This window comes from Miniopterus natalensis, chromosome 9, assembly GCF_054644295.1.
Source record: "Miniopterus natalensis isolate mMinNat1 chromosome 9, mMinNat1.hap1, whole genome shotgun sequence".
Taxonomy (NCBI): domain Eukaryota; kingdom Metazoa; phylum Chordata; class Mammalia; order Chiroptera; family Miniopteridae; genus Miniopterus; species Miniopterus natalensis.
In genome coordinates this window covers 53,718,418-53,734,315 of record NC_142089.1, presented here as the reverse complement: position 1 = coordinate 53,734,315, position 15,898 = coordinate 53,718,418, and the positions used below count along the sequence as shown (strand labels likewise).

Genomic DNA, 15,898 nt, shown 5'->3' with positions numbered 1-15,898 from the left:
CAGTTAGAGGAGCTGCACCAGGATGTGGGCTGTTAGGAAGAATTGGAAGAATACAAGTTCTGTTCTACCGGAAACCTATCGGGATTCCCAGTAATAACAGCCACCGAATCCTGACTTTGTTTCGGTCACGGCCAGCTTATTTCCACGCACGATTCCCTTTGACCTTCACAGTGACACCAAGAGATGTGTAATGCTGTCGCCTCTAGGGCAGCTAGCTGAAGCGTAACATAAGATACTTTTTCCATTTTCAAACAAGATGAGATTGAATCTTTAATACGGATCAGGGTGGGTCTTCCCATTCCGGGACTGTGGTTTAGCTTCTCCCCCCGCCGGGCCGTCCAGGCTCCTAGATCAGAGAGTAGAGCTGCGGTCGCGCGCACAGGGCGGGGCGGGGCGGGGCGGCCTCCCCGGGGTAAGGGTTTGGCAAAGCCCCGCCCCGAAGGCGGGATGACTGGCGGTGGGCGTGGCCTCACCCCATTCTCTCACGGGACCAGGGGCGGACCACCGTCGAGCCGTAAAGAGCTTTACGAGTCGTGAAGTAGCGAGGCGCGGAAGCGTTGCTTTACGACGGTCTGGAGAAACGCACTAGGTTGGCGTCCACGGCTTGTGACTTTTTTGCACGTGGGCCGCTGTCGGCCTTCCGCCCGTCGCTCGTACCTATCGGTGTGGACCAGCCACATTGAACGATAGAGGCGCAGCGGAGGCCAAGGGTCGTGAGCTGATGGATTTTGCTGCTGAAGATGAAGCCACGTGGGGAGGCGGCCTCCAGCGTGGAGCTGAGGGGGCGCGGCTGCGGCTCGAGCCGGGTAGGGAGGGAGTCCCGGGCCGCGCCGGGACGGAGGAGGCCTGCGCTGGAGAGGCCGGGAGCGGCCTGACCGGAACGGAGAAGAGAGGGGATGGAGAAGGAGGAAGCGGACAGAGGGCCGAGGAAATGCCAGTGGACCTAACGGTTGTGAAGCAAGAAGTTACGGACCCTTGGGAAACGGAAGACGGTGTGCGGGGTAGCCAGTGGATAAAGCAGGAGGTGGAGGATGGGCCCGAGGTGAAGGAGGAGAAACCAGACGCACTGGAGGTGAAGCAGGAGGTGGACAGCAGCTTGGTGATCAAAGAAGAGAAGGTGGATGAGGCAGCGGTCAAGGAAGAGAAAGTGACGGTGAAGGAGGAGGCGGCGGACTGGCTTGAAGTGAAGGAAGAGAGGAAAGATAACTTGGAGATAAAACAGGAGGAGGTGCTTTGGGGTCAGAACATAAAAGAGGAAATGATGGATGAAGTGTGTGTAAAAGAAGAGAAGTATTTCCCGAAGAAAGAAATGTTGGCGGATACAACGGTGAAAGAAGAGCCTCAGATAGATTCTGTGGGCTCGAAGCGGAAACTGGCCATGTCGAGGTGAGGCGGGGAGAACCCACTGGGGAAACAGAGCTGCGGAGCCCTCTCTTGTCTAGTGTGAAGGAAACTGCACGACCAGCAGGGTGTAGAAAATGAAGCACGAGTTTGGATCTCTGGAGCCTAAGTGGTGGGAGTGGGGAGCAGGGAATTGGGGGTGGAGGATTGTGTCAGGTAACCACAAATTCACTCAAAATATGTGAGGCTGGTGGTGTCCAGTGGGTCAGTCGTCAGATGAAAATTCTGGGGACCAGAACCCTTGAACCAAATTCTGGCCTGACTTCCTATGCTCTTGACTCAGTATTTGTTTGAGAAAGGAAAGATGGGGAAAAGTCCAATAAAACCAACAATGACAAAGTGGATTAAGTTAAAATTAGACAGAAATGCACTTGAACTCATCTGGTTGTTTAGTTTTCTGTGTGTACTATGAATACTCATTATTTTTATTTAATTTTCCAGTAGTGTGTGGTCACGTGACAGCACAGGAAATAAAAGAGTGATCAGATTCTTGGGACTTTTACTATCTATAACACAGTAGGCGAAATAGAAGTAGCTGTAGTTTGGTTGTTAGTATCCCAGGACCCTAGAAGAGCAGTTGAAGGCAGATAGTTGGTAATAGCATTCCTAGATTATTCTGATGCCTATTCCAGGTTGGGTGTGTAGTTGAGGAAAAAGATGCAACTACTACTCTCTGAATTTGACTGTATCTTACATACTTTTACTGGTGTGTGTGCCTGTAAGAGATCTAAACATAGCTCATGGATTGAACTTCTGGATATATGCACATACTCAATCGTTAAGAGATTTCCAGGAATTACAAGTTAAAATGTCATTGAATAATCTCATTCTGTGATTATAGTAGTAAAAGAAGTCAAAAGTTAGATGATTTTTAAAAAAATCTAATACACGTTTTCTTGAATTATATATCACTAACAACATTGTAAATGTAGTTGTCGTTTGGAGACAGTTTCCTAGAGGAGAATTGTCTAATGATGTTTGACAGCTATCAAGTATTTTATCAGAGTTACTTACATATACTTTTTATGACTATGTCTGTAAACTGATTGTGATGAGTAATTGAGATTAAAATTTTATAAACAAATAGGTAGAATCAATAATTGATAATTGATTAAGTTTCATATGGGCTTTTGTAGATGTGAAACTTGTGGTACAGAAGAAGCCAAGTACAGATGTCCACGTTGTATGCGGTATTCCTGCAGGTATGTGTATATATATATAATTTCCTGCCTTATTACCTCTATCTGTACCATTGTTACCTCAGAGTATAAAAGTACCTCCTCTTTGTCTCTTCAGTTTGCCCTGTGTAAAGAAACACAAAGCAGAACTGACATGTAATGGAGTTCGAGATAAAACTGCATATGTTTCATTACAACAGTTCACTGAAATGGATCTCCTAAGTGGTAAGCTATCTTATGCATAGCAAATTGATACTTCCTGGCCCTTGGTATATGTCGTTTGTTTATTTTTCTATTTTGACATTTTTAGATTATCGGTTTTTGGAAGATGTGGCAAGAACAGCAGACCATGTTTCCAGAGATTCTTTATTGAAAAGACCATTAAGCAATAAACATGTAAGTATTTCTTCTAATCCTTTCCAGTTAGAATTCCTTTTAATTAATTCGATTCTTTTTTTTCCCCACTCAACAAATGTATTAAGTGTCTGCCATGGTCCAAGCCTATTCCAGTTACTGGGGATACAGCACTTACCAAAACAAAGTCCTTCCCCTCATGGAGCTTGTATTGTAGGGAGAGAAACAGGAGTTGAATAGAAAAACAAATATATAATTTCAGATAGAATTAAATGCATGTGGAAAATGAAGGCACAGGAGATTAAAGAAAATGAGAATATTGTTTGTTGGGAAGAGGTTGTGAGGGTACTGTTTTCAATGCAGTGGTGAGGAGAGGCTTCTTTGAGAGAGAACATTTAAGCAGCAATCTGAATGATGAGAAAGAGGCAGTCATGTGAACATTTGGAGGAAGACTATATATACTAGGTAGAAACAAAAGCAGAGACAAGACTGAGTTAGGAATGAGGTTGGTGTGTGTGAAGAATTAAAATGAGCATAGTGACTGAAGTGCAGTTGAGAATGTCGAACCCTGGTTCTAATTTATTCTAAGTGAAACGAGAAGCCATGGGAGGTTTCTAGTGTTTGTTTTTTGAAAGCACTCTTGTTGCTGTCTGGGAAATAGACTCTAGTGGAAGATTGGAAGCAGGGAGACCAGTTGAAAGACAATTGCTGTGGTTCAGGTGAAAGATGATGGTGGCTTAGATAATGCTATTAGAATTATTAAGAAGTAATTAGATTCTGGATTTAAAGGAAGAGCTAACAGGACTTGCTGTTTTAGTACACATAATTTTTTTTTTTTTTTTTTTTTTTTGGTTTAATTCTCACCTGAGGATATTTTTCCCATTGATTTTTTTTTTTTTTTTTTTTTTTTTTAGAGAGAGTGGAAGGGAGGAGGGAAGAAGGGGGAGAGAGAGGACGAAACATCAATGTGAGTGAGACACATGGATTGGTTGCCCCCACACCCACCCTGACTGTGGCCAGGGATTGAACCTGCAACCTAGGTACGTGCCCTTGACCTGGAATCCAACTCACAATCTTTGGTGTGTGGGCCAATGCTCTACCCACTGAGCCACACTGCCCAGGGCTCAATACATGTAATTTTCGTACTCTCAACCCTTTTTTTTTTTTTTTTTTTAAATACTCGCCCGAGGATATGTTTATTGATTTTAGAGAGGAAGGGAGAGAAAGAGAAACATTAATTGGTTGCCTCTCATATGTGCCCCAACCAGGCACTGAACCCTCGACCTTTCAGTGTAGGGGACAACACTCCAACCAATTGAGCCACACAGGCTAGGGCTCATCCCTTTTTCGTTCCTTGAGCACTATTCAGAGTTAAAGCTTACATATTTGAAATATTTCGCAACTGCCATTGTTTCAGAAATTCTTTAATATTGTTATTAAATCATGTCATGGAATTATTATGTTCATTTTTCAGAGACTTTTAAGATTGAAGTTGCAGAATTTTAATACCTTTTAAACAGCTGCTTTTACTGGTGTTTTTCGTACAGACATTACATTACACATATCTGAAAGAAAGTTTATCATGCATCAACTTTTTTCCTCAAGCTTAATTAGGCACATTAAGATTCTACTTAAAAATTAAATTACTTTTTAGTTTTTTCGTTTTTATTGCGAAGTACGGCATGCACATTAAAAAAGCGTAAAAGAACACTGTTCAATGAATAATTATAAAGTTAACATTAATGTAATTACAATTCAGGTCTAAAATTAGAAAATTCACCAGATATTCAAAAGTTCCTTGTGTTCTTCCCTGATCCATTATTTTCTTGGACTTTGGATTTTCTGTAATAACAAAAGAAAAAAATTAGGAATAATTTGTTTATGAATTGTGATTTACATGTGCACTTGTTTTTCTGGGGCTTATACCTGGGAGTAGAATTGCTTTGCTATGGGGTATACATATCTTCAATTTGACTAGATGTTAACCAAAACATTTTCCGAAGTGATTATAGCAGCACACTTCTAGTAGTGTGTAAATGTACCTATTGTCACATCCTGTCCAATACTTGATTTGGTCAAAGTTTAAAAATGTTTGTCAGTTAGATGGCTGTATAATTTTATTGTGGTTTTTAATTTTCAGTTCTCTGATTCCTAATGAGATTGAGCACCTTTCAAATATTTTGTTGGCCATTTGGATTTTCTCTTTTGTGGGATACCTGTTCAAGTCTTCTCCTCATCTTTTCATTGGTCAGCTTTCTTTTTCTTACTGTTTTTTAGGAGCTCTTTGTGTTTCTTGGATGCTAGTTGTTGGTTGTATGTGTTACAAATATCTTATTCCATTGTTTGGTGCTTTTTTTTTTTTACTCTATAGTGTCTTTTGGTGAACAAATGTTCACAATGTTAATGTAGTCAAATTTATTATATGTTTTGTTTATAATTAGTTTTGTGTGTTTATGAAGAAACCTTTCCCTACCTTGGAGTTATAAAGTTATTCTCCCATAATTATTTTCTGAAAATTTTTAGTGTTGCATCTTACATTTATGTCTGTAAACTACCTGGAATTGATTTTTCTGTAACATGTGAAGTAGAGGCCCCATTTAGTTTTCCATATGGGTAATCCACTTTAGCACCATTTATTATAAAGCTCATCTTTTCACTATTGTTCTGCAGCACCATCTTTATTATATATCAAGCATCCATATATCCTTGGGTCAGTTTCTGACCAGTCTGTTCCACTTCTCTATCCATACCAATACTATACTGTTTCAATTATTGTTGTTTTTTGGGGTTTTTTTTATTGAAACTTGCTATCTGATAGAGTAAGTCCTCCCACTTTGCACATTTTCTAGAGTATGGCTATATTCTTTGTAATTCTATACAAATAGAAAGAACCAGCCTGTTAATTCTGTAGCCCTCCCTGCCCCAACTTGGGAATTTTGATTGGGGTTGCATTTGTTTTATAGAATAACTTGGGTGATTAGACTTCTTTATAGCATTGAATCTTTAAATCCCTGGCTATGTTGTATCTCTGCATTTATTTGTATCTCCTTTAATATCTATAATTTTCTCAGCAGAGGTCTTACACATTTTTTGTTAGATTTATTCCTGGTCACTACTTTTTCATGCTATTTTAAATAGCAAATTTTCTTTTTAATTTTATTATCTCTTTGCTGGTATTTACAAATGGTTTTTTTTGTTGTTGTTTCTTTTATAGGAAGCAACCATATTAAAATCTGTCCCAGTACCTTATCTATAGATTTTTTTAGGTTTTTTCTGTAAATAATTCATCACAGTTTGTTCCTATCCTTAGTCTTTTAATCTCTCTCTCTCTCTCTCTCTCTCTCTCTCTCTCTCTCTCCCCCTCTCTCCCCCTCCCCCTCCCCCTTTCTCTCTCCTTATTAGAATAGCTAGGTCTTCAAATTCAATGTCAAATACTAGTGATGATAGTAGATATTTATGTTGCAAATCCTAAGTCCACCCCTAGGCTTAATAGAAGTATTTTGCTAGAAGGGTTCATAGGACTCAATATACAGTTGTACTCATGGATATAATTTATTACAGTGAAAGAGTACAAAGTAAAATTAGCAAAATGAAAAAACATTTAGGGTAAAGTCTGGAGGAATTCAGCCATAAGCTTCCAAGAGACCTTTGCCATTGGAGTCACACAGCACACAGTTAATTCCTCTGGCAGTGAGTTGTGGTAACACGTGTGAAGTATTGTCTATCAGGGACAGAACCTTTTAAGGATGACAGTCTCAGGCCCACTGTGTTAACTCTTCTGTACATCTTTGTTTAGTAACTCCTGATCATAGAGGGAAAAGTTTCAAGATTTTACCATGATGTTTGCTCTTAATTTTTTTGTAGATATAATTTGATATTTAGAATAAGGAATTTCTGTATCCTTATGTTCTGGTTATGTCTTTTCTAAGTACCATATAATTGGGTTCCAGTTTTTCTGTAGTATAAAAACTGTAACTTTTAGCTGAACCATTAAGTTCATTTACATTTTGATAAAATTACCTATATATTTGACTATTTTTTAAAATTTTTCTTATATTTTAATTACAGGTGACAGTCAATATTATATTAGTTTCAGGCGTACAGCATAGTGATTAGACATTTATGTAATTCAAAGTGATCCCCCTGATAAGTCTGGTACCCCATCCCTGACACCATACATAGTTATTACAATATTTTTTACTATATTCCCTATGTTGTACTTTACCTCCCATGACTATTTTGTAACTGCCAATTTGTACTTCTTAATCCCTTCACCTTTTTTACCCAGTTCTCCAACCCCTCCTCCCACCTGGCAACCATCAGTTCTCTGTATCTATGAATTTGTTTCTATTTTTGTTCGTTTATTTTGTTTTTCAGATTATAACGTAAGTGAAATCATATGGTATTTGTCTTTCTCTGTCTGACTTATTTCATTTAGCGTAATACCCTCTAGGTCCATCCATGTTGTCACAAATGGCAAGATTTCACTCTTTTTATGGCTCAGTAATATTCCATTGCATATATACACCACAACTTCTTTATCAGTTGTCAATTGATGGACACGTAGGTTGCTTCCATATCTTGGCTATTGTAAATAATGGTGCATGAACATAAGGATGCATTTGGCTTTTCAAATTAGTGTTTTGAGTTTCTTTGGTTAAATATCCAGAAATGGAACTGCTAGGCCCTTCTTGGTCTCTTGTTATATATAGCCTTTGTTTTAAAGTCTATTTTGTCTGATATAACTATTGCTACTCCAGGTTTTTTTTGTTTTGTTTTCATTTGCATGAAAATTTTTTTTTTTCCCCATTCTTTTACTTTTGATCTGAAGTGGATAATCTTTCTTCTTCCTTGATCATATTACTTCACTAATCTCTGGGGTAGACTAGTTCATCTCAACCAACCCAGGTGGTTAGTGGAACAACACATGTCAGAGCCAGAATGTTCTCATGTCCCATTTTATACAGCCTACAACAGTGGCTACTTTAAGTTAATCCTTTTACTAGACAGTGCCATGATTCCTCCCCTGAGTGAACTACCTGTCTAGTATATATATATGGTATAAAACCATCAGTAAAAGAGAAAGAACTGTGTAGGTAGCCCCTATGATTGCCAAATGACTTCTGTTTTTTTGAAATCCTTCTCTTGGCTCATAGAGCATAGAGATAAAAACACAGGCTCTGGAATTACACAGACCTGGGTTTGAATACAGGCTCTATCTCTCAGAAATAGTTGTATAATGTTGGCATTTCATTAATTCTCACTGCTAGAAGGGGGGTAATAGTACCTGTTTCATAGTGTTGTGAGGATTAAATAACATTGCTGCTTAACACAGTTTGTGAAACATAAGTATTCAATAACTTTTAATTATTACATTTTGAAAGTTATTTTATTCACTTTTGAATTTAAGGCATTTTAAAATTAATTTGTCTGGGATTTTTTTGTTGTTGTTGTTAGATGCACTTTATGAAAAATCGTGCCCGGAGGCAAGGTATTAACTTAAAACTTCTACCCAATGGGTTCACCAAGAGGAAAGAAAATTCAACATTTTTCGATAAGAAGTAAGTTTCTAACTTCTTCCTTAGTCGGTCAGGTGTTCTGATTTTATCGGAAACATCTTTTAAGGTTTAGTTTGATATAGAGGTACCAAAAGTGTGGCCTGTGAGCTCTTTGTTATTGGTCCATGAAAAGATAACTATACAATTTGAAAATAAACATTTAGAAACTTAAGCTAGTTTTGTGTCATGTGACTCTAATAAAAATTTGGGCTTGCATTGTGTGTATGTGTGTCCATCTCTCTCTCTCTGAGACCAACGATGCTATGGAAGTTTTTCAGAGGCTTAGGGACAAAACAATGAGACAAAGCAGGACCCATGCACAGTTTTAACCAGAGCAGCTCAGCTTTTTATAATCATTTCCACTTTGGGATTCCAAATAAGATTTCATTTTAGAGCCAATGATGGGAAACAAGGGTACTTGGGAAACTTTTACGCGGCAGGGAATGAGTACAGGTAATACAAAAGAGATCAGTATGCTGCTTTCTGCAAGTGCTAGATCAAAAAGGCCCCAATAGTACAGAGTACTGTAAGGATTCCAGAGTATTGTAAATAGCCCACTAAATTATTGGATACCTATCAAAAGGCAAGCTTCTGGGTTTAGACTAAAAAAAACCTGAGTGAGTCCCTTCTTTAGTCTCTTAGTATGTGTGAGAACTTGTACAAATTACTTCCTTTCTCTGAGCCTCATCTGTGTGATGTGGGGATTGTACTAGGTAAACTCTTAACATTCCCTTCCAATTTTACTACTACATAAATTGAAAAGACAGAGCATCAGATTATTATAACCTTCCACCTTTTCAAAACATTATAAGAAGGTGATGTTATCCATTTATTTTTAATATGTTTCAAAACATAAATATTTGTAAAGGTGGTTTTCCTTTTTCCTGGTTGGCTTCCAGAAGTAAAGTAATGCCTTCAATTTATTAAATGTGAGATGATTCCTTTGTACATTTTGAAACTAACATATTTGGAAATTGACATAATTTGTTTGAAATTTAAGGTAACTGGTTTGTGCCATAGCAAAAATAAAGGCACACTTTTCTTCTGCAGCTAGCTTTTTTTTCTTTAACAATATAGTATGGACCTCTTTTCTTGTTAATGCAAATCTGTCTCATTATTTTTAAGTTGTTTGCTCCAAATATGACTACTGTATATTAATTTATTTAATTATTCCCATATTCATGAACACTTAGCTTATTTCTAGTTTTTAATTGTTACAAATAATGTAATAAATATTGTTGAACAAATTGTTTTGTGTGCTTATGTGATTAGTTCCTAGGAAGCGGAATTACTGGGTCAGAGACTACATGGCATTTAAACTTTTTAGAGAAACTCCAAGTTGTTTTCCCCAAAAAAGTACCACTTTGTACCTTCATCAAAAAAAGTATCAGAGTCCCTATTTTAGTTATATCTGCACTTTAATTGAATATTATTGAACTTTTTTTGCCTATCTGATTATCTAGAGAGGCTGATCTCTTAAATTTTTTATTTCTTTTAAGATGTGCCTATTTATGTCTCATCTTAGACTGTTAAATACATTTGAACATTTTCATCAATCTGCTTATCCTTTAATTTTGTCTTCCATTTTTAATGCATTTTAAAGAGTTGTAAAAAAAATTCTGTTAAACATAGAGATAGTAACATTGGAGTGGTTAAGAGCACAAACTAGAGCCAGGCTGCCTGAGTTCAGATTTCTCTGATCACCCTCTTCCTGGCTCTGTAATCTTAAGCTAATGTACCTAACTGCTTTGTGCCTCGGTTTCCTCTTCTGTAAAATGGAACTAATAATAAATAAGGGTTAAACCAGTTTTCATTTCCATTTGTGGTAGTGTATGAGAATACCTGTTTAAACATCTCACTAGTACTGAGTTGTTTCTTTTTTTTTTAAATTTTACCCATTTTAAAGATTGAAATAATATTTTGTTTTAATTTGACTTTATTTGCTAGTGAGATATGGAATATTTGCCCACAAGTTTTAGAGTGATATCTTAAAATTTAATTAGACTTTAATTGATATGCTAAGTTAAGATGATCCATTATTCATAGAACCATTTTGGGGGAGTCAGTTCAGTGAGAAAAAAATTGAACCTCTGTAACTGAATTTTTCCATTTGTTCATTGTTAAATGATTCATATTTTGAAATGAAAAATGATTTTGCTACTCACTGAATTTAAAATGTCCGTCTTTAGATGTTGGGTGGTAATAAAGCATTAACAGGAGTCCCCAGCTAGGTTGAAAGCCATACTTAAAAAATATTGCTGATTAGTCAGCTTGGAAATTTCTTCAATCCCAATATTTTGTTCATTCTTGTTCAGCATTTTCATCAGTGATTCAGATCTTGTCACTGTTAACATTTTGAGCCAGAGAATTCTTTGTTGTGAAAGGCTGTCTTGACACTACATTTTGGGATGTTTAGCAGTATCTCTGGCCTCTACCCTCTGTTGTGACAATAAAAAATATCTCCAGACATTGCCAGATGTCCCCTGAGGTGGGGGCAGAGGAGAGGGGCAAAATCACCCTTATTTAAGAAGCACTGATTTAGATGAATATAGAAGACATACTTGCTGAATTTAATGCATGGCAAAATCAGGATTACAGAAAAATTTGATTGCTAAAAGGTGGTTATTTCTTACAAGATAAATAACTAAGGCACCCTGTACTTTAGGGCTAGAATATGAAAAAAAAATAAGGTCTTGTACTTTAGGGGTAGGAAAAACCCCACTTAGAAGTACCTTCTTTGGGATACCTGTGTTTTCTGAGCCATTCATGTGCAAATGCCCAAGGTTATAGATGACAGTGTTATTTGTTAGGAAGAGTGAAGAAGCAAATACTAAATCTCTTAAAAGAATTGTTTTCAACTCTGTTCTCTTGTGTTTTTCAACTTTCAAAAGTGGCTAAGGCTTTGACTCAGGTAAACCTGTATTTACATATTGCCTCTACCATTTGGTACACATTAGGTGACCTTGGGCAAAATCAAACTTACTGGGTTGTTGAGGTAACTGAATGAAATAATACCATAGTACCTGGTACTTAGTAAATAATATACAGTGACAATTAAAGGTCTACATTTTCTTATCTGAAATCCTTGGGATATAGTACATATACTGTATAATATTCACCCCTAAGGGATCTGTGACAGCATTGCGTAATCAGATGATACTATTTCTGTAGTGAAACCTATAACTGTTCACATTATAATGGGTAAATAATGACTGTAAATGGGCTCGGTCAGGTTTCGTTGCACAGGGAGTTATGAAAACACTTTTAGTTTCTGAGATTTGGAGATTTTGGAATTGTTGATATGAGATTTTGGTCCTACACTAAGATTATTTTTATTACTCCATAGGTAGTAAATTCACCCTTTGTTTCAGCAGCTTGAATTATATACTTATAATACAGTCAAAACTCAAATTGAAGTTATTTAAAATCAAATGTTAAAATGGTAACTTTTGAGCAATCAGAGTGAAGAATTCTTTGGGTATTTTTGTAGCTTTTCTATAAAGTCTGAAATTATTTCAAAATAAAAAGATTATTAAAAAATTTAAATACCTCCACATTAAACGTGACTCATGCATCATTGTGACTAATTACCTCTGTAGAACTGTCAGCATGTTATGTAGCAGCAGGCACAATAGGCATCTTAGAAGCAGGTTCGTTCTAACCTGAGTATCCTTTATGGCAGGAGTTTTTGATCAGTATCACTCTGAATCTCCTGAAGTCACAAAAAATTATGTGATGTGTGAATTTTTTAAGAATAGGAACTGTAATTTTCATTTTATAGGCAAAATGGGATGTAATACTAACCAGTCTGTGAAGTCAAAAATATAGCACTTAATAGCAATGAATTTTAGAAGACTGATGAATTTGCAGGAACATCATAATGGATAGCTTAATGAACAAAGAAAAATTAAGGGATGCTTATGTTAAGAATAATTGAGCCAAAGTAATACCAACTTTATCTATTAAAAAGAGGACCTTGATATGGAAATGTGTCCAATAGAAGGCCCTCCTACTTACTTTGGAGCAGATCCCAAACTGCTTCTATAAAATAATGACTCTTTCAGAGATAACTCCTTATGTTCACTTTTACCCAGTTCTAATCAAAACCCACTGAAAGAAAATTGAAGGATCTATATGAAGAAAAATGAAAGTCTACTGAGTGACCTAAAAGATTTGAACAAATGAAGAATACCTTGTTCTTGGGAGATAAAATATTTTAGAAATAACATTTATTTCTTAAATGAATGGTCTTTAAATATGGTGTGATCCTAATAAAAATACTAATGGAATTTTTGTTGTTATTGGTGTGGGATGATTATTATTATTTTGAGAAGAAGAAAAGGGTTCATGGTAAAATGACTGAAGTTCATTTTGAAGAATAAACATGAGAGAAGACCAGGAAAAACCTGAGAAAGAAGAGTAATGAGGCTAGACTCATTAAATTTTATGAAATTCTAATAAAGTTTTATGGTGTTGACATAGAAATCTACAGTTATCTTAGATTGTAGAAAATAAACACGGATATTTGGTGCTCTATCACATGATTAAGATAGCATTTCAAATTAATATAGATAATTACTTATTCCATAAATGAGTTTGAGACAGTTGGCTTTCCATTTGGTGGGGAAAACCTGGATCTTTTACTAGAGCTTCCAGGTGGATCAAAACTTAAAGTGAAATTTAAAAATAGTGGAATATTTTCATAATCTTGAAGAGATGAAACATCCCATTAAAGCCATAAAGGGGAAGAAAAACTAAATTTACATAAAATTTTTAAAAATTGTATGGCAAAAAAAGATTATAATAAAGTCAAAAGACTAACTGGAAAAAAAAATCTTTATCATATAAAGGATACTAATGCATTAATAAGAAAAAAGACTAGCAATTTAATAAGGAAAAGGGCAAAGGATAAGAATATATGGTCATAGAAAGATGTATATGCTATAAGCATATATTAATAATGTCTAATATAGTGAAGGTATGGGTTAGCCAGGGCATTTTCCTCTCCCACTGATCATGAGAGTATAAATTAATAGTCATTTAGAAGACAATTTGGTAATATTTATCAAAATGTTATATATACCTACTCAAGGAATTTAGCCCACAAATATATTAGTATAGTTCATAGAGATATATGTACACATATATATGTCCCAGTAGTGTAAAAACTCAGTAACCTCAGGTATCCGTCAGTATGAGACAGTTAAATTCATGATGGTAGCTTCATACAGTGGAATTCTGTGCAGCCATTAAATAAAAACAGAGTTAGATGTAGAAGTACTGTCATGGAATGACATCCATGATATATTCAGTGGGGAAAAAAAAATGCTGTAGTTTAAACAACTATCTAAAAGAAAGAAAGCTCACTTTTTCTGTTGATAAAAAATTTGCATGTAATGAAATATACATATAAGTATGCATTTATTGGGTTTTGCCAAATGCATATACCTATAGACCCTAGTCCTTATTAATATAGAGAATGTTACCATCATTCCAGAAAGGTTTTTCCTAATTAGCTTCTTTTGCCACTGTTGAGAATACTGTTGTTTTATATAGTTGTCTGTGTTTTTAATTGCTTTTAACATCTTTGCCTTTGGAGTTTTGCAGTTTCACTATGATGTGTATCTTCATGTGATTTCTTTTTTATTTATCTTCCTTGGGATTTGTTGTCCTCCTGGATATGGCAGTTCTGGAAAATTCTAATGAATTACCTTAATCTCTTAATTTCTTTGTCTTTGCTACATTCTAGATAATTTATTTAGTTATATCATCCAAGTTATATTCTCTCCTCAGATGTGTCTAATTAATCTGATCTTTAGCCCATGTTTTCTTTGTTTTAGTTATGGTTTTTATTTCTAGAAGTTCAGTTTCTTTCCCAAATCTTTGTGGTCTTTTAGGTAGAATTATATTCCTTTCTCATGTTTTAAGCTCCCTTTTGTTCACTAATTTAGGATATTTATTATCTGTGTAAGTAATTCCAGTATCTGAAGTGCTTGGAAATCTCTTATTACTGCCTGCTGTTTCTGTTGATTCTTGATTATGGTGGATTGTGTTTTGCTTTTTGTTTTTCCTAAAATTATGAACTCAAGTTCATTGAAGGTAGTATGCATTTGCTTATGCCAGATACTCTGTGGCAACAAACCAGGACCATCTTTAATTTCTTAGTCTGAAGTTTCTCAGATAACACTATAGTAATAACCTGAACCTCAAGCCCATTTGAGAAAGCTGTAGTTAGGCATTCCCAATTGAAACCTTTCTCCCCACCCGATCTGCCACCTTTCCTCCCTAGAGCCCAAGCTGAGGGTGACAAGTTTCCTTATTGTTTCCTTTTACCAGTGGGCAGTGTTTTTCTGGTTCACCCTTTCACTGATTTTATGTAGTGATCTCAGTTTGAGGTTTCCAGTTTATGTGGGCCCAGGATCTTGCCTCATGTCCCCAGGAGCTGTTGAAACACAAGCTTCTTGGTTTTGGAAATTGGCAAAGGCCTTCAGAGCACGTGTACCTTAAGCATTCCACTATGGTTTTCAATTCCTGCTTCCTTTTGACCCTAAGATTTGCTACTGGAAGAGTTTTCAGATTATCTTCTCTACCATGTTGCCTTAATTGCTTTTAATAAGCACTGGCCCCAGTATAAAGGTAGGTCATTAGTGGGCAAGAGGTGGATCCAGAAGACATGGTAATTACTGTTTACCCTGCAATTCTACTTGGAATTTGCCTGATAGATACAACCATATAAATGGAAAATGTAATATGTATAAAGATATTCAGTACAACATTGTTTGTAATAGCAAAAAAGTAGTATGAATCTAGATATTCATCAATAGTCGGCTGCCTAAATAAATTACAATATACCTTTACAATGGAAAAAGTATGAAACAGCTCTAAATGTACTAATATGCATCAACTGCTAGAAATATTAACTGAAAAGAGATAGATGCAGGACCATGTTCGTTGTATGCTACCATTGTATGGAAATAAAGTTTTTATACACATATGTTTATATTATAATAAACTGGTAACAGTGATTATCTTAATTAAGTGAGAGATATTGGGTAGAGATGGACAGGGATGGGAATTGTGTACCCCTTTTGTATTTCTTTGAATTTTTAGACCGTGTGCATGTAAATCTTATTTTAAGAATAAATAAATGACTTTTTAAAAATAACAATTTAAAAAGACATTGATAGATATCGGCAGGACCATTATATATTTTGACTTGTAAATATAATCTTTGAAGAGTATTCTGATACTTTCATGAAATTCCAAGTTTTTACCCATAGTTGCCACTCTTTTAATTGTGTTTTAGTGTTTTGCTACAGGAAGCCATGGATATCAAACCTAGAGACTGTATGGTGCTTGTATAGCATGTCTCATTTGGTTGCATAGGTTCCTAGTTTTATCTTCCTG

The 15,898-nt window shown here is 36.0% G+C and overlaps 1 protein-coding gene across 1 annotated transcript in view; it reads left to right on the top strand.

The window, feature by feature from the left end:
- Nucleotides 1–567: 567 nt before the first annotated feature.
- The window catches only part of ZNHIT6 (zinc finger HIT-type containing 6), a 46,751-nt gene continuing 31,420 nt past the window's right edge, over nt 568–15,898 (top strand). The window contains exons 1-5 of the mRNA XM_016220654.2: nt 568–1,386; nt 2,538–2,603; nt 2,698–2,804; nt 2,890–2,975; nt 8,391–8,494. Coding sequence (XP_016076140.2) covers nt 722–1,386; nt 2,538–2,603; nt 2,698–2,804; nt 2,890–2,975; nt 8,391–8,494 — 1,028 coding nt within the window. The 5' untranslated portion in view covers nt 568–721. The remainder of the gene's footprint in view (nt 1,387–2,537; nt 2,604–2,697; nt 2,805–2,889; nt 2,976–8,390; nt 8,495–15,898) is intronic.